Source organism: Zeus faber, assembly GCF_960531495.2.
Source record: "Zeus faber genome assembly, chromosome: 20".
Taxonomy (NCBI): domain Eukaryota; kingdom Metazoa; phylum Chordata; class Actinopteri; order Zeiformes; family Zeidae; genus Zeus; species Zeus faber.
In genome coordinates, this window is record NC_137207.1 from 27,004,154 (window position 1) to 27,023,267 (window position 19,114).

Sequence of the window (19,114 nt, forward strand, 5' to 3'; positions counted from 1 at the left end):
TATTGGCAATACTGTTTTAAAGATGATAAACTGCTTTTAAATAACTCCCGCCTTCAAAGAAAACAAAAGATTACGTGACCCACTGACTCAGAAGATGAATTTTAAAGCTGTTTCTGCACCTCATATCATTCCATATCTCTTGCTGTACAAACCCTGTAGTTTTGTTGTTGAATGACTTCAACTGAAGAGAGCAACTACTTGGTATCAACAGTTGCCACGGAACGCCACAGTATGTTTCAATACTGCGTAGAAATGATATACTTAGTTCATTGACTTTGATTCCCAGCCCTTATCTACGTCTCTTTGCGGTGAGGACTTGTATAGATCCACGCAGGATAATCAGTCTGTGTAGAACATGTCATTGTTCAGTGATTCAAAGTAAAGCTTTGTATTTTAATCAAAGGATCTGGTCTCATTTCCTAGAGTCCTGGCAAGTTTTATCGTGGGCCTCTTCAACCTGTATGAGGACCTCTACTTCACCTACCTGGAGATCAACCCACTGGGTGAGCTTTGTGTAGCTCTACCAGTCAAGTCTGAACTGTAATCATTTGTTGTGAAGTGCTGAATATCAAGATTCATTCAGCACACGTCTCTATATGAACCTCTTTAAATGACCCAGGCTTTTTGGTGTCGTTGGAGGTAAAGGCTAATACCACACCATGCAGATCAATCTGTAAACTGTGAGGTTGATGTCCAACATCTGTGAATAACTACTTATTTATTCATCTTGTAATACTAGTGGTAACCCAAGATGGAGTGTATGTCCTTGACATGGCAGCCAAAATAGACGCAACCGCAGATTACATCTGCAAGGCCAAATGGGGGGACGTGGAATTCCCCCCACCCTTTGGTAGAGAGGCCTATCCAGAGGTAAGATTGAAGTTTTATGTTCATTTCAACTGAGGTAAATATTAGAAGTCTGTGGTATTTGCTAAAGGCACTGGCTGTCTGTTAGTACAGGGCTCATACACCGTGTGGACAGACAGTTGTCTGCCTCTTCATAGTCCAGTTGTATCAACGTGTACCCAAGGTCTACTTTTCCCACAATCTTCGCACGTCATTTTCCCTTTCTGCGGGAAGTGAGACTGTAAACGACCGTGACGGTCTCTCCTCAGATGTGGACTCCATGCTTCTCTCCTGTGTCGCGCCTCCTTCTGCAGCATGTTGTTTATTTATTCTTGTGCTCTTGATTACTGTTTATCTTCTGTAAAACTCCTAAATGATTTGTCTTGTAACCTCTGGCCGTTTTAAATGTTCTATGTTATGTCATTGTATTCTTCTTAATTTCAATGGCATAATATGTATTTGTCATGTGTGTGGTTAACATGCTCTGTACCGTACTACACCCTGAGAAAGCCCTAAAGGGTCTTGTGTTCCGTCCATTGTAGGAGGCCTACATCGCCGACCTGGATGCCAAGAGCGGTGCCAGTCTGAAGCTGACGCTGCTGAATCCACGTGGCAGGATCTGGACCATGGTGGCAGGAGGAGGAGCCTCCGTGGTCTACAGGTAGAGGGTCAACTTAACAGCAGTGAGCAGGCGAAATGAGCACCAAGGCCGTTCACATGCAAACACTGTCATCAGTGTCTAATCATTTTTACATAAGAATATCCCATATGACCACATATTGCATCAGATGCCCATCGACTATGAAAATGTCTCCCACTGGGTATTCAAGATGATGAAGAGTAGGATTTCAATATGTGCTCTGCTAAATTAAGGAAGGTGTTTCATCACCATTAATAGCAAAACATTTTTTTTTAACCATGGCTTCTTGGCTGACCTGTCAGTCTTTGTCTTTCCACCTGGAACTTGAATGCGTTGGTGTCTGTGCCTGAATGTAAAGATACAGAAGCTGAGAAATGTCCTTCTGCAGGAATTGATTTGTGATCATCTGGACCCAGTATGTCTGTAAAAACCGAGCACACTCGTCAGAAGTCCAAGTCACGTCAGCCGTTTGCCATATTAACATACCAGTCTGATCTGAACCGCACGCCACGCACTTCCCCCCAGAAAGGACTGCTCAACGTGGGGAGACAGGTTCTCCGCATATAAATTGCAGAAATGGAGACGAAATGATGAGGTTTTCTGAAATGGACCCGTCAGAGACCCCGTGTGTGTCTCCCCGCTCCACAGCGACACCATCTGCGATCTGGGCGGGGTCGACGAGCTGGCCAACTACGGGGAGTATTCTGGAGCTCCCAGTGAGCAGCAGACCTACGACTACGCAAAGACCATCCTCTACCTCATGACCCGCGAGAAGCATCAGCAAGGTGGGCGGTGCCACAATGCACCTCGGGAAATCCGTGGAAAGCTGGAGGTCCAAATATCACCCAGTTGTCAGTTAAGCAGCGTTGTCACAGGTTGAGCAAAAACAAAACTATGGAAGTGAATCAGTGCTCTCACAAACATTTGAAACAAATATCCACAGACAGCTTCATTGAAATAGCTTTTTATTACTTTTTTTTTTTTTTATCACTTTAGGACGTCAAGTATTTTGCCTGCACCTGCGTATTTATTCATGCAAAACGATTGTAGACTTGAAAATAACTCCTTGAAGTAGAAAGTAGTTGTATGAACTGAATACGCAGCCTCTTGTTGCCAACAACAGCCTTGAGAGCTCCCGGCTCGTTGCAACAGAGTCGTCTTACGTTCTAACACTCCGGCCTCCCCCTCTGGACCCTGCAGGCAAAGTGCTGATCATCGGAGGAAGCATCGCCAACTTCACCAACGTAGCAGCCACGTTCAAAGTGAGAGTTGTTTGTTTGTTTTTTACTGTCGTGGACCTGAGACACTGTAGTTGTTCAGGCCTCACAGTCACATTAATCCACTTGTTGTTTTAGAAGCTGTAATATACTGTATGAGGGCAATTATAGCAGTTGATGAGATGTCACTATAATCAAATCTGTCTATGATGCACTTACGTAATTAACTCCCACTTAATTCTTCCATCGTGGTGACTTATCCAAAATCTCAACGTTATATTGTTTACCGATGGATCGGACTGAAAGGGAATGAAGTGTGTTTTGTACGATACTATTACGAAATCCAGTCTAAAAACAAGGGCGACCGAGCGTTTACTGTTTAAACCTCCTCCTCTCCTTTGGAAGCAGTTTGTAATGTCTTTTCTTTCTGTGCAGTTTTCAGTGTTTTTTATATTGTTTTCTGAGGAAGGTGGTTATATTTGGTAGAGTAATATGAAAAAAGACCTGAGGCACCACACAGGAAACTCTACTGGTTGTTTTGAGTTGACCTCAGTCAGAATTGAGGCTCCCCTTGGAGGAAGTGATGACTGATGTCTTTTTGCAGCGGTTACATTTTTTTTTGGTTTAGCCTCGTACATCAGCAAACTGTTACGTGACAGGTGCTGTTTGAAGGTGGTTCCCTCGCTGCTCCACACAGCTGACCTCTGCTCCTCCCCAGGGCATCGTCAGAGCCATCAAAGACTACCAGGGTCCTCTGAAGGAGCACGAGGTCACCATCTTTGTGCGCCGTGGCGGCCCCAACTACCAGGAGGGCCTGAGGGTGATGGGGGAAGTAGGTGAGTGACCGTGAAGCCCTGTCGCAGCACAGATCAGAGACAAGACTGTTTGAGCTACTACATCTAGGCTGATCAACATTATATAGATTCAACAATGTTTATCCTGTTTGGATTGGATTTCATCAACAATGTAACATATTTCCATTCGTTAAGGATTGTTAGAAATTAAATACATCAACACTCGTGTGTATTTGTTTCATTTCTCTAGGTAAGACCACGGGGATCCCAATCCACGTGTTTGGCACCGAGACCCACATGACGGCCATCGTGGGCATGGCGCTGGGCCATCGGCCCATCCCCAACCAGCCGCCTATGGACGCCCACACCGCCAACTTCCTGCTCAACGCCAGCAGCAACACTGTGGTATTGATGTTGTCATTCTTGATGTTGTAATGATTTAACCGCAAGGCGATATTCAAACCTGATGTGGAGCTTCCGGGTCCAGGAAGTAAAAGTCTTCCCCAGAATTTTGAGTGATTGAGTTCAGAGATTGTATTTTTATTTTTATTTTTTCAGCCTTTTTCAAGGTTGAGGGTCATAGAACGTTGAGAACCACTGTGCTAATTGTTCCAGAGATGTGCAGCTAGAGCAAAAACACGGCAGGACTTTTACCTTGTGAAGCCGAGTCTGGTCCACCTCTGATTTTAACACCGTTCGCAGTAGATGACGTGTATTTAATATTTGTCTTGCACTTTTATCATTTGCAAACAAGAGAACTGAAGCAGACGCCACGTCATTTGTAATAAAATATGATCGACAGTGTGTGGAACTACCCTTGATTTGTTGGTGGCAGAAGCAACTCATTGGGGATTTTTATTTTTTATTTTTTTTTTATTTAAATTTTTTGACCAGGTGCCATGGTAATGTCTCCCCCCGCTGGGCACAGTTTAAAAACAAAACACCAAGTCTAAATATTTAGTGGAATACTCTTCCCGTCTCATTTCTCCGTCTCCCTTCAGACTCCGGCCACGACCAGGACGGCCTCGTTTTCTGAACACAGAACACCCAACGATGCCACCCCAGCCAAAAAGCCCAAGGCCAGTCTTCCAGCAGGTAACCGCGCCCGGCGCTGCTCCTCGCTGCCCCTGCTTCGCTGTCGGGAGACCCCGTCCCCATCACCCTACGCCTCCTTTCGTTGTGTGCTCCTTCATTTCCGTCATCTTTCCTTCCTGCATTTCACTCCTCCCCTGCTCACTGCTGCGTCTGATCTGCCGTACTTACTTTTTTTCTCCTGTGCCCTTGGACCCACCCCCACCCTCTCCACCCAAATCTTGTTTCTTGTTCTTCTTCCTCTCACTTGTATCTCTTAAGACTCTCTGCACTCTATACTGTGGCCCTCGGAGAAGGTGCTCACAAACGACCTGAGAGGTGAGTGGTGGGTGTGCCATGATCATGCCAAGCCCCCTCCCCGCCCCCATGCTGTGCGCTGGCGTGTTCCCCCTCCATCTGATTTCCTTAACCGATAGTAAGGGGTGTGTTTCTACAAGCAAAAAAAACCACTCAAAAGGTGGAGGCTGCCACTCACTGTACTTCAAAATAGCAACAGGACCGATGCGTGATTCACACCAAGGTTTTCGTCCTGATAAGGCTCACTAGGTCAAAACCTTGTTAGTGTTTATTCACCTTGGCATATTTAGATAAACCTTGGTGTAACTAAGCTGTCATGCCAGCCTGAATGAGTGTTACCCTCCAGCCCTGTTTTGGGTTTGTTTTTCCTCTTCAGATTGTTTGTTAGGGTTTAGCACCGCAGCCAGCAGGGGCTTGATGTTGGAATAGTGCATCCAGCTGCACAGCAAGCGTGTGTTTGTACTTTGTATGGCTTTTACACCTGCACTCTGGCCAGTGCTTTATAGAAGTACAAAGCACTTCTTATTTATCAATTTTTATTTATTTATTTTTCATCTCAAAACAAACGACTTTTCTGGGACACAATGTCAGTTACCAAAGGTGCAGATTGCAGATCCTTAACATACCGAAGGATTTTCTTGCCATTTTTCCACCCAGGCCTCATTAAAATATGGGTTGTCTTTTTTTTATTATTATTCTTTTTTTTTTTTTTATATCAGGTTTCTGAGGTTTTGGTTGACTGTTTATTTTTCACTTCTGCAAATCAGCTCTTTTGGCCACAGACGCATATCTGCACACCACCCTAGAACCTAGGCAACCTCTTTTCGCCCCTTCACCGTGACGACAGAGCACACGTCACCGTACAGTGCTGATTTCATTTGGCGTGCACTGTATGTTGAAATCAAAGTTTATTTTGTTACCAAAGCAGAAGCAAAGTATTTCTACAGTAGAATCCTCCTGCAATTATACTGCAAAATAAACACCACAACATGGAAATCCTCGCGCTACTGATAAGTAGATAAAAACAAGTAGAGCGTGACCGCAGCGGCGTTCACATTGAGCCAGGATTCAGTGTAGGTGACACGCTACGTAGCTGCTGAGCTGAGCATGCACCTTCCTCTTCTCTGCTGCCGTTTGTGTATTTGAGAATAAAAATGACGCTCTGTGAACAGAGGCGGCAGAGTGAAATCAAGTGAATTCACTCGTGTATTGCATTTTCTTACTTGTGCTGTTTTTGATTTTTGTTTTTCATTTATGTTTTTGTCCTTTTGTGTTTGCGTCCTGTGGGGTTCACAGAAGCCCACGTCTCTTCAGCCCCCGGCGGAGGTAGGAAAAGGGTGTGAGACCTGTCTTCCTGCCACCCCTCCCCTCCTTTTTCCCTCTGATCTATCGTTTTGCGTCTGCTGTGATGGTTCTCCTTAACTTCCCCCATGGTAACCTACTCACCCGAGAGGGGCTCTGAAGCAAGCACCCATTTTTAAAGTTGGCGGGACCAGCAGCTTTAAGTTAACATCTCTCCGGGATTAAAATTCCTGACACATTCTGCTTCCATGCTCACGCTGCTGCCAGTGCTTCGGCGTCACCGACACAAATGAGCAACGCAAGTTCAGTCAGGAAACTCTGCTGCGGCAGCTCTGTGCTCTGACTGCTCAGGGCTTCTGCAGCCAAGATTAATGTGCCGATGTTTTGCACCAAACTCTATTATTTTCAATGCAATGATCAGTGGATCCACTTCCTGGATTCTTTGCATGGCGTTCCGCTTTGCTCAACTCACAAAAGCATTGAGTCAACCAATAGCAAAGAACATGGGATGTGTTGTCCTTCTGACCATGCTGTATGTTCCAAAGTGGAAAATGGAGGAAGCCACTGGTTGACGGTGAGTGTGCGCTCCGATCATTGCTCTCCCCACTCAGAGGTGAATCGAAATGGATTTTCTACCACTGTGCTGTTACCCTCCTCACCCGGGACAGATCTGCTTTGGTGTGGGGTGTTGTACGGCCCTGCCTGCGTGTGAGCAGCACACACAGGCAGATTTATTGCGACCAAATAAAAGTGGAGTTGTCATTAGTGCTGGGTATTGGACACGATCCCATGATTCCATTTTGATGCAAAGAGTCACGATTTGATTCGCCCGATATTGATGAGGCAGCTCACGATAAGTCGACATGGCTGTATTATCATTGTATACATAATGTGAATTACGACCAACGTTTCAGTTCACCATCTGATGTGCATTCCAAAACATTTTACCAAACAAATTCAGTCTGGCTAAAAAATAACATCATAATAAAACTGAATATCACATTTTTTTACAGATGGTATTATAAGTGTTATGCAGCCTTTTTCCAAAGTATCGATTGCAATTTAAAACCTTTTCCGAAATTGTATCTAGTCGTATTTTTTTTTTTCCTATTTTTTTTTTTACCCAGTTCTAATTGCCTTGCACACTGATCAATAAAGGCGTCTGATTGTGGAGAGTTGTCCTGACTGAACTGTTAGAGGCCGAGGCTTGACTCCATAGACTTTCCGGCTCGTCTGACGACTTCTCTCATCGTGGTGGATGTGCCTGAGCGTCGGCGGACGGCAGAATCTGTGGCTGTCACGGTGCCTGCTGTCAGCTCATTGCCGCTTGTTGAATTTCAGTTTGTTGCGCAGCGTGCACACGCGGCTCAGTCGCCAGGAAAGAATCAGTTACTGTCTCTCGCACTCACCTGCTTGCGTGTGGCACTGCAGCCGCTCTGGGTTCCAGGTTTCTATATCCTCTAGACTGTGTGGCTTGAGGAGGTGGTGATTTGAAGGGGTTTGCTTTTTTCAGGAGTGGATCAGCACGACACCTAGTCTGACGTCGCGAGAGCCGCTTGTGCTGTGGTTGGTTTACCCGTGCGACCCCCCCCCCCCCCCCATCTGCCCAGAGCGCTCTGCGTGCTCCCTCGTCGCTTCCTTGTTGCTTCCTCCCTTGTTTAGGTAGTGGCAGGGAACATGGCGCTCTCTGATTTCTGTTCCTCTCATCTTCCTCCTTTCTCTCTGCACAGCCAAGGCCACCACGCTGTTCAGCAGACACACCAAGTCCATCGTGTGGGGCATGCAGACGCGCGCCGTGCAGGGCATGCTGGACTTTGACTACGTGTGCTCGAGGGACGAGCCCTCCGTGGCGGCCATGGTCTACCCCTTCACGTATGTTCTACAAGTACAAACACGCAAGAGATTTGGGGGCGATGTGCGCAAAAGGCTCACGCTGCAATGGTGAAAGGAATGTTAAAATATTTAGTAATGTGTAGATTATGACCATGAACTAAAATCCCAGACAATATCTAGTCATGCTATTGACATCATGAAACTACATTTACATCATTACATTTACATTTAGTCATTGATCAGACGCTTTTATCCAAAGCGACTTACAATTATTCAAACACCGACGGACGCAGCCATCAGGAGCAATGAGGGGTTAAGTGTCTTGCTCAAGGACACTACAGCATGCTAGCAGGAGGAGCCTGGGATCCAACCAGCAACCTTTAGATGACTAGACCACCAGCTCTACCGCCTGAGCTACCATCCCCAAACTAGATAATGTCTCATCATTCTGCCCAAATATGGACCGTCTTGTAACTAAAAGATCCAATTCCATCGTGTTGCCAAAGAAAACATCTTCGCAGATCAGATTGTTTAGATTCAGCTTCCATAGCTGAATGCAGTCCAGACTGGAGTTAAAAGATCAGATTCCTTCACCTCCAAACAACATTTTTTGTCTACCACGCCACAATCAACCGGGGAACAAAAGTCAAGAATGAATAAGACGATTTAAAAACAAGCCAAACCACGGCCTCTCCCTTCCGCAGCGGCGACCACAAGCAGAAGTTCTACTGGGGCCACAAGGAGATCCTCCTGCCCGTCTACAAAAACATGGCCGACGCCATGAAGAAGCACCCGGAGGTGGATGTGCTCATCAGCTTCGCCTCTCTGCGCTCCGCCTTCGACAGCACAATGGAGACCATGCACCACCCGCAGGTGGAGGCACTGACCAATCACGCTTTCTTTTCAGATGCGGATGATGAAATGTTTGTCGTATTCCTTCAGGTGCTTTATCATTTGCTGCTCGCTCGTCCTTGTCCTGGTGACGTTTACGCCACACGTGGCTGCTGTACTTCTCTAAACCTTCTGTCGCACGGCGATGTCGCAGGAGCCTTTCTGTGATATTTTAGGCTCATTCTGTGAGAACATCGCATTCTTATTATTTATTTATTTTTCTCCCCCTGCATCCAGCCTCCTCTTGCTGGTATCATCCTGATAAAATACCGGGTTTTAAATTGGTGCCATCTCCAGAATTGACTGAATGTTTGTGATGCTTTAGAATGTGTTCACGCCTCTTGGCAAACTGTTGGTTCATAATTATTTAGGGAAACATCTCTAAACGTACCTGTGATTCAATTTGTAACTAATATGAATCGACTTCATTCTAAAGTTTTGCCATATTATAAATGATAAGCTACGAAGTAAGAATTACTCGGCAATAACACGGCCGTGATGTATTAGAAGCTCAATCTTTAAAGTCAAAGGAGGAAGGGAAAAAGAAGGTCCTGCGGGACACGTGAGGCTGAACTCTGTCCCTGACCTCTGACCTCCGTCCGTCCAGATCCACACCATCGCCATCATCGCCGAGGGAATCCCCGAGGCGCAGACACGGAAGATAATCAAGCTGGCTGACGAGAAAGGAGTCACCATTATCGGACCTGCCACGGTACGCAGCAGAGCAAACAGGACTCCACCATGTGCAGTTTTACAGTGTGCGTTGGCATGCGGTGCCCTTTAAAGAGGTGTGGTCGCATTGGGCCCAAGACCTGAAGTGGATTTCCATAGACTGACTAATGGAGCAAGATGCATTTTAAATTGATAGTGTTCGCTCTTACGCTGTACAAAGAGTTTGTACAGCGTAAGAAAAGCACACAACTTATTTTTCTGAACCTAGTCAAAAGACAATTTTATTCAATGCAATATGACTAGAGCTGGGTATTGTTTGGGTATTGTGCAAGGTACCAGTACCCTTCAAGTGATACCGATACCAATACAGTACTTAATACATTTATTTCTCCTATACCCATCATGTGAATGGAGGAATTCAGTTGTGTGAAAGGCCACCACTCCTCCCCATTCAAATTATTTTTACATAACACATTTTGAAAGTGTTCAAGTTATTGAAATAATTATTTAATAACCGACTGTTAAAGGACAGGTTCACAGTTCAAAGTCTGTCTTAAAACAACAGACGACGAGACTACAGACCGCTGCAACTGGAGCTGGGGGGTCTCTGTGCCTTTTCTTTCATTATTTTGAGCACCTGCCCCACTTTAAGTCTCTGCACGGGCATGTGGAGCAGGGACGTGAGAGCCGATCACCAGTGGTTACTCAACAGCTCTGAGCGGAGAGGGCGAGAGCCTCTGCCCCCTCCACCCCTCTCCGCTCCAGTTTCAGAACACGGTAAACTGCACTTGCACCGTTTCAATGCTCTTATTTTTCCTGGTGGATTAAAAAATAATAATAAAAAAATCAATCAATCAATGTCAATTTCATCAAGATCAATGTTGATCGATGGAGTCGATCGCCAATAGACGATTTAATCGTAAATCTGCCCAAGCCTACTGGCTACAAAAAGGATGGAATGCAGGTGTTGTTTGACTGGCGAAGCTTTGATACTACTTGGTATTGACTTATTTCGGTCGATACCTTTTTTTAAAGCTATTGAGCACCGATACCCAGCCTTAAATATGACCTTGAGCTCAATATTTCCAGCACAGGAAAATAATAAGTTGTGGGGGAGGCAAGCAGAGCTAAACTAAGTACACGTTAAGTGTATGTACCTGTGGCCCGCAGGTGGGCGGCATCAAGCCTGGCTGCTTTAAGATCGGCAACACGGGGGGGATGCTGGACAACATCCTGGCCTCCAAGCTGTACCGGCCCGGCAGCGTGGCCTACGTGTCGCGCTCTGGGGGGATGTCCAACGAGCTCAACAACATCATCTCTCGAACCACCGACGGCGTCTACGAGGGCGTGGCCATCGGAGGAGACAGGTAACGCAAGTTTGTTGGCCCCAAAAGCCAGGGGTGGCGATGGGAGTGTTGAAACCATGTCATGAGGTAAAATAATCACCCAGATGGTTTTACAGAACGGTAGGTAGTTGCATTTAGCGCTGTCATTCACATAGTTGCCTGATCAGAATTATTTGCGCAAATCGCTTTTTCTAAAATCGTTAGTTTCTACAATGTTTCCATCGAAATTTTTGAAAATTTTACATCCCTGTTCAAAATGCACACACGCTATTTATTTTTACATTTCTATCAGTTGAGGAAAATGAATAGTCGAGCTGAATTCTTATAGTCCAATCTTCAATGACAATAAATGGCTTTGCTACAATTGGTAGCATGTATTACTAAAAGTGGCTTAAAATGAACAAAAAACATAACATTAATTAATCAAACTATAAAATAAGGCATCTGTCCTTGGATCATCTCCACATCCGATCAACTTTACACTTGGCCGGTGTATTATGGGACCCAAGAACATGCAATGTCGAATTTGGTGCAATTTGGACACGTGACACGTGTAATAAATTAATAAACACAAGACCACTCTGACTGACTGACTGACGGACTCACGGAGGGTCTAACAGGCTGATGGACTGTAGGCCTGCGTGCCTGAACGTAGCCGTCCCAAGCGATGGCAGATGCGCGGACAAAGTCCCACATCTTGAGGGGCGTGCACTGGGGCTGCAGATAATCCTCTGTCATCACATTCAAATGTGCTTTGCTTTAATATTTGAATATACTCAAAATTGAGTGGGGGGGTGTTCCGCAGCTCCCATCAGAGCGCTCTTTTCTCCCAACAAGGCAAATAAAAACTCCAGATGTATTTAATTTACTCCGTTTCCTGCTGCTGTTTTGCTGCGGAGCAGATCGCTCCTGATATAATCCTGCCCCGGTTCTCCCGGTCGATTGGCAAATGCACCGCGGCACGGTCCGCGAGCCGGCAGTTGGGAATCTCTGCATTAGAGGACGTTCCGTCGGTGATGGTTGGGTTTATTTCCCACTTTTGTCGCCGCATCTGTGAAATGCCTGCCTGGGAAATGTCGGTATTGGAATAGTAACTGAAACATTTTTAATATTCAAATAGAATTTTGTTCCTGCAGCCCGAACAGGCACTCGTTTGTGAGTAAATTGTCAACAAAGACTTTCTGATTGTGCCGGCCCTCGTTGGCTCCTTGTTTGAGTTGAATTTTACATTTTTTCCTTTGCGTGGGGGGTGGTGTGTGATGGATCTGTTTTTCCCGCCCAGGTATCCAGGCTCCACCTTCATGGACCATGTCGTCCGTTATCAGGACACACCGGGGGTGAAGATGATCGTGGTGCTCGGAGAGGTGTCTTTTTAATCATTTTAACTATTTGTAATTTGACGGAAAATGAGAGCGATATTATTTTTCGACTCATTTTATTTAGTGAAGAAAAAAAACGACTTAACTTAAACGGCTGCGGGCAAAAAAAAAAATGTAATAAGAAATGAACCAAGCTGAAGGTCAACTTTAGATCTGTTCAGACTTCACCCTCCTGAAGGCCATGCACAGCTGAGCACCACTCCCTCCAAGGGGCATAAGGTTTGATCAAAATGTCCCCGGCCCCGTCTCTCAGATCGGCGGCACCGAGGAGTACAAGATCTGCCGGGGCATCCAGGAGGGAAGGATCACCAAGCCGGTGGTGTGCTGGTGCATCGGAACCTGTGCCACCATGTTCTCATCAGAGGTCCGTTTGGGTTCGAACGCCTCCGTCTCGACTGCACCAAACCTTGCGCTTCCTATTTTTGTTTCCCCAACTACGCGAGAGGATGTTTTTTTGTTGAAATTTGAGGTCGCGCGAGGTCTGGGATTTGTTGCACGCTGAGGCGTTGAGTGCTTTTGTTTTCCCGCCCTGTGCAGGTTCAGTTTGGCCATGCTGGAGCGTGCGCCAACCAGGCTTCAGAAACGGCGGTGGCCAAGAACCAGGCGCTGAGGGACGCCGGGGCCTATGTACCCAAGAGCTTCGACGAGCTTGGGGATGTGATCAGGTAGGAATTTGGGTAGAGCAGCGTTTAAAAACGATTTTATCAATACAATCGTATCAATTTCGGAGTTGGTTTGAAAATGTTGATACTTTATTTGGACGCTGGGTTGGCATTTTCAGCTTAAATTAAATACCACCAGAGTTCCAAATTAATTTCAATATTTAATTTCTGAGCAAGACCGAATTTGTTCTGTAAAATATATTTGTAATGTATGTGAGACGCACACTGAAAGGTTGGTAGCGATCCTCATACTGTAGTGTATCAAATGTTAATATCTCCATGTGGAATCACATTGTGACCCATCTCATCAAAGTTGGATTGAATCTAGTTGTAACCCTTTTTTTTTTTTTTATTTATTACATTTTATTTTATTTTTTTCATCAAATCGTGATATCCTGCCCAGTACCGAGCCCAAAAAATTCAGTGTGAGATGGGTATTTCGGATATACCCAAAGCTATATCCAAAAATGACTCATTTGATATATACTGAACCTGTGCTAATGTGACCAAAAAGCACGGTGTATGACAAGCTGGTTGCCAATGGAACCATCGTCCCAGCGCAGGAGGTGCCTCCCCCAACAGTGCCTATGGACTACTCCTGGGCCAGGGTCAGTACTTCCAGAATCCACATCCTAATTATTTTCCCATTTTAGCTACTCCTGAAGAAATTAATGTTAGTCGACTTTTGAACATTTTATACAAAATTCCGAGAATTTCATCGTGCTATCACAATTATTACATCATCACCTCATCGCAATTGTTTGAGCGGATCGCAATCGCTGAATAAAATCCTTAGATTCCATCATCATGTCTCCATCCAAATTTCAAGGGAATTTTAAGCCAATGTTAGAAATGTTGCAAAAATTTGAATGAAATAAACATAAAAACATAATTCCTTGTTAATTGCAATTATTTGTATGGCAATCACCACCTTTCCTGATTGGGACTGCCAGAGAACTACCTGAACGTCTGCCATGTGCTGCCTCAATGGGAAGCACATGTTTGCAGATTTTGTGCTTGAATCTTAATTATCCCTTCTTGGCTTTTGGGAGTTTCTGAAGTCTTGAGTGGAGGGTGGATTCAAACTGTCCTCGGATCTTGAGCCTGGAAAGTGCCGGCGGCCACTTGTGGCCGAAATGAAGGGACGCACAAGGCGATGAGATTTGACTTCCCGTTCTCTCAAGGAGCTGGGACTGATCCGCAAGCCGGCCTCCTTCATGACCAGCATCTGTGACGAGCGCGGCCAGGAGCTGATCTATGCCGGCATGCCCATCACCGAGGTCTTCAAGGAGGAGATGGGTCTGGGCGGCGTGCTGGGCCTGCTGTGGTTCCAGCGCAGGTAGGCGTGGACGGGAAACCCCGCCGAGGTGATGGTGTGGAAAACCATAGATGATACTTTAGAACTATGGATCTTGCTTTAATAATCGTAGCTCCTGCTTAACAATCATCAATCGAACCACACACCTCGTGCTCTTATACCGGTCTCCTTTTTCTATTCTCACTTCATATGTCACGGTTTGCCACTTTAAGTTAAGCTCCGGCAGAGACACGTGCCAGTAAAAGTGACGGGGCCCTTACTCTAACTAACAGGGGCCTTACTGAAAGCCTCCTCAGGGCCGTCGTTCTCACACAACTGAATAAGAGGCACCTGTCTCACCCCACCTGTGCTTTATCCAGAGAATCAACGTAACCTGTTGTTTCTCTTCCTTCCGATGGTGACGGGCTCCCTCCCTCTCACATGGTTGATGACGCTCTCGAGGCGTCTGGAGAGCGGGGGCCCGGCCCCTCTGGGTGGGAGGAAGCTTGCTGTGTGTGTGTGTGTGTGTGTGTGTGTGTGTGTACAGGTGCCGTTAATACCTCGAGACCGAGACACTCGGCGGCACCTCTCTGTGTGCACTGTCTCCGTTGGCTGCAACCATCCGAAATAAACTTAGACTAAGACAAGAAGCTGTTGTGTATTCAACACTTTATTGATTTTTCTCACACCTGGTGCGGTAGAAGTTCTGAAGTGACTTGTGGGCAACGTCCACGACAGTGACAGGAAGTGGAGACGACTGCCAACTGGTTAAAATGTTGCTCTGTTTGGGTTTTCGCTCATCCGGCTGAACAGTGTAACCGGAGATCAGGTTTTGAACCCCTTTTTTGTCCCTCCCGACCAGGTTGCCGCGCTACGCCTGCCATTTCATTGAGATGTGCCTGATGGTGACCGCGGACCACGGGCCGGCCGTCTCCGGCGCCCACAACACCATCGTGTGTGCCCGCGCCGGCAAGGACCTGATCTCCAGCCTGACCTCCGGCCTGCTGACCATCGTCAGTACCGTGCAGAAACCTTGAGCTACAAACACACCTCACAGTCAGGAAGTGGATTGGTTCATATAATAATAATAATAATAATAATAATAATAATAATGCAAATATCCACTTCTGTGGACCAATGCTTAAAATTAGTTAAATAGGCCTAAAGTATTATTACCCCAGACAGCTGATGTGTTCTCATCTTTTAAAATACGGTTTCTTACACTTGTGTCCCGCCTTAGTCTTCTGAGACGGGTTGTTATTCTCAAGGCTCAAGGGGTGACCGCTGTGTTCGTCTCGCACCTCGGACTCTGCACCCGCTGAAGGTTTGTTGTGTTCCAGGGCGATCGTTTCGGGGGGGCCCTGGACGCCGCCGCCAGGCAGTTCAGCAAGGCCTTCGACAGCGGCATGCTGCCCATGGAGTTCGTCAACAAGATGAAGAAGGACGGGAAGCTGATCATGGGCATCGGACACCGGGTGAAGTCTGTGAGTGGTAGTTTTGTTTGTTTCCTTGCATCAAACTTAAGGACCCGTCACCTCGACGGCGGCGTCATTGAATCCTCAACTTGAACAACAGCTTTGTTTGTTTTCCGTCTTCAGATCAACAACCCAGACATGCGAGTGCAGATCCTCAAGGATTTTGTGAAGCAGCATTTCCCAGCCACCCAGCTGCTGGACTACGCCCTGGACGTGGAGAAGATCACTACCTCCAAGGTGCGCCCCCCCCCCTGCCGCAGACTTCTTAAATATGTTTGTCATTCTTAATTTGCTCTGCGCTTTATCCTTTAAAGCACCTCAACCCAAAATGACCTCATGTATGTTATTTCTTTTGTTTGTTTTTCCCCCCCCCGTTGACAGAAACCCAACCTGATCCTGAACGTCGACGGCTTCATCGGCGTCGCCTTCGTGGACCTGCTCAGAACGTGTGGAGGCTTCACGCGGTGAGAACTGAACTCCAAGATATTTTGCTTTTCTCGGTTGATCCACACACAGCCCAGGAACGACAAGTCTGTTTGTTAGGAATCAATAAGGCAAGATGTATTGTCAAGTTGGAGGCACCGACTCATCGACAACTATTCAATGACATAACATGTGCTTTTCTACACACATTCCAAAGTGTTGAACTTTATGAAATGGAGTATTTCAGAATTCAAATGTTTTTTGTTTTGTTTTTTTTAGGTCATAACTTAATTTTGCCGCAAACTACAAAATGACGATATTATAATGATGTCTGATTTACACGGATAGCTATCTGACGTTAAATAATGGCCCGGCCCTAGGTCAAATATTTGACTACTTTTTGGGACTTAAAACATTGGACAGTGTGTGGCGACGTCTGTATCCACATCATGACGCGTCTTCTCTTCATGCCTCCCAAAGAGAAAACTGTAGAGAAGTGGTTTTGAGGATGATCGTAAATGTGACTTTTATTCTATGAATCTGAGCCTAAATGTTGCGTGCTGTCGTCACATGCCTTACCGTGGGCTGTAGCATTTTGCCAGATATCTTGTTTTGCAGTTGACCCATGTGCACAGAGCTGATGACCTGGTTTTGTGCTTTTCCCAGAGACGAAGCGGATGAGTTTGTGGAGATCGGTGCTTTGAACGGGATCTTTGTCCTGGGAAGGAGTATGGGATTTATTGGTGAGTTCACTTCATGTAAACGGTGATAATTAAATGTGGGGAAAACTCATTGGACACAATTAAAGGGGAAATGACATGACAATATCATTTTTTGTGAATTGATGTGATTTCAATGGGAGTGTGTTGTGTATATACTGTATATACACACTATATATACACTATACACACTATATATACACAAAATATACTGTATATACACACTATATATACACTATACACACTATATATACACACTATATATACACTATACACACTATATATACACTATACACACTATATACACACTATACACGAAATATACTGTATATACACACTATATATACACTAAATATACTGTATATACACACTATATATATATACACTAAATATACTGTGTGTATATATACACTATATTTAAATACTTTATATATATACACACTATATATATACTGTATATACACTATGCAGTATACTATACACTGTATACATCTCATCACTGTTTTCAGTCTCATTCCCAGTCTCAGTATTCACTACACTAGTGTTCACAATAGCCACGGCTCCTTACCGTGAAATAACACTATATACACTATATACACCAGCCACGCCTCCTTACTGTGAATAACACTATATACACTATATACACCAGCCACGCCTCCTTACTGTGAATAACACTATATACACTATATACACCAGCCACGCCTCCTTACTGTGAATAACACTATATACACTATATACACCAGCCACGCCTCCTTACTGTGAATAACACTATATACACCAGCCACGCCCCCTTACTGTGAATAACACTATATACAGCAGCCACGCCCCCTTACCATGAAATAACACTATATACACTATATACACCAGCCACGCCCCCTTACCATGAAATAACACTATATACACTATATACACCAGCCACGCCCCCTTACCATGAAATAACACTATATACACTATATACACCAGCCACGCCCCCTTACCATGAAATAACACTATATACACCAGCCACGCCCCCTTACTGTGAATAACACTATATACAGCAGCCACGCCCCCTTACCATGAAATAACACTATATACACTATATACACCAGCCACGCCCCCTTACCATGAAATAACACTATATACACTATATACACCAGCCACGCCCCCTTACCATGAAATAACACTATATACACTATATACACCAGCCACGCCCCCTTACCATGAAATAACACTATATACACTATATACACCAGCCACGCCCCCTTACTGTGAATAACACTATATACACTATATACACCAGCCACGCCCCCTTACTGTGATTAACACTATATACAGCAGCCACGCCCCCTTACTGTGAATAACACTATATACAGCAGCCACGCCTCCTTACCATGAAATAACACTAAATACACTATGTACAGCAGCCACGCCCCCTTACTGTGAATAACACTATATACACTATATACACCAGCCACGCCCCCTTACTGTGAATAACACTATATACACTATATACACCAGCCACGCCTCCTTACTGTGAATAACACTATATACACTATATACAGCAGCCACGCCCCCTTACCATGAAATAACACTATATACAGCAGCCACGCCCCCTTACTGTGAATAACACTATATACACCAGCCACGCCCCCTTACTGTGAATAACACTATATACAGTAGCCACGCCCCCTTACCATGAAATAACACTATATACACTATATACAGCAGCCACGCCTCCTTGCCATGAAATAACACTATATACACTATATACACCAGCCACGCCTCCTTACCGTGAAATAACACTATATACACAATATACAGCAGCCACGCCCCCTTACCGTGAAATAACACTATATACACTATATACACCAGCCACGCCCCCTTACCATGAAATAACACTATATACAGCAGCCACGCCCCCTTACTGTGAAATAACACTATATACACCAGCCACACCCCCTTACCATGAAATAACACTATATACACTATATACAGCAGCCACGCCCCCTTACTGTGAAATAACACTATATACACTATATACACCAGCCACGCCCCCTTACTGTGAATAACACTATATACACTATATACACCAGCCACGCCCCCTTACTGTGAATAACACTATATACACTATATACACCAGCCACGCCCCCTTACCGTGAAATAACACTATATACACTAGCCACGCCCCCTTACCGTGAAATAACACTATATACACTATATACACCAGCCACGCCCCCTTACCGTGAAATA

At 45.3% G+C, this 19,114-nt stretch overlaps 1 protein-coding gene across 3 annotated transcripts in view; it reads left to right on the forward strand.

Annotated features, from left to right (window-relative positions):
- aclyb (ATP citrate lyase b) overlaps positions 1–19,114 on the forward strand; it is a 31,957-nt gene that overhangs the window by 11,736 nt on the left and 1,107 nt on the right. The window contains exons 6-29 of one of the 3 annotated variants that reach the window (XM_080021674.1): positions 424–503; positions 740–870; positions 1,389–1,507; positions 2,135–2,271; positions 2,687–2,748; positions 3,422–3,539; positions 3,748–3,902; positions 4,499–4,592; positions 4,851–4,907; positions 6,183–6,212; positions 7,919–8,060; positions 8,726–8,894; positions 9,520–9,624; positions 10,755–10,951; positions 12,213–12,294; positions 12,563–12,673; positions 12,847–12,974; positions 13,486–13,579; positions 14,156–14,310; positions 15,131–15,281; positions 15,609–15,752; positions 15,867–15,980; positions 16,125–16,207; positions 16,833–16,909. In XM_080021674.1, the coding sequence (XP_079877800.1) occupies positions 424–503; positions 740–870; positions 1,389–1,507; positions 2,135–2,271; positions 2,687–2,748; positions 3,422–3,539; positions 3,748–3,902; positions 4,499–4,592; positions 4,851–4,907; positions 6,183–6,212; positions 7,919–8,060; positions 8,726–8,894; positions 9,520–9,624; positions 10,755–10,951; positions 12,213–12,294; positions 12,563–12,673; positions 12,847–12,974; positions 13,486–13,579; positions 14,156–14,310; positions 15,131–15,281; positions 15,609–15,752; positions 15,867–15,980; positions 16,125–16,207; positions 16,833–16,909 (2,735 nt within the window). The remainder of the gene's footprint in view (positions 1–423; positions 504–739; positions 871–1,388; positions 1,508–2,134; positions 2,272–2,686; positions 2,749–3,421; positions 3,540–3,747; positions 3,903–4,498; positions 4,593–4,850; positions 4,908–6,182; positions 6,213–7,918; positions 8,061–8,725; positions 8,895–9,519; positions 9,625–10,754; positions 10,952–12,212; positions 12,295–12,562; positions 12,674–12,846; positions 12,975–13,485; positions 13,580–14,155; positions 14,311–15,130; positions 15,282–15,608; positions 15,753–15,866; positions 15,981–16,124; positions 16,208–16,832; positions 16,910–19,114) is intronic. The other 2 variants (XM_080021675.1, XM_080021676.1) reach the window with 2 other exon arrangements.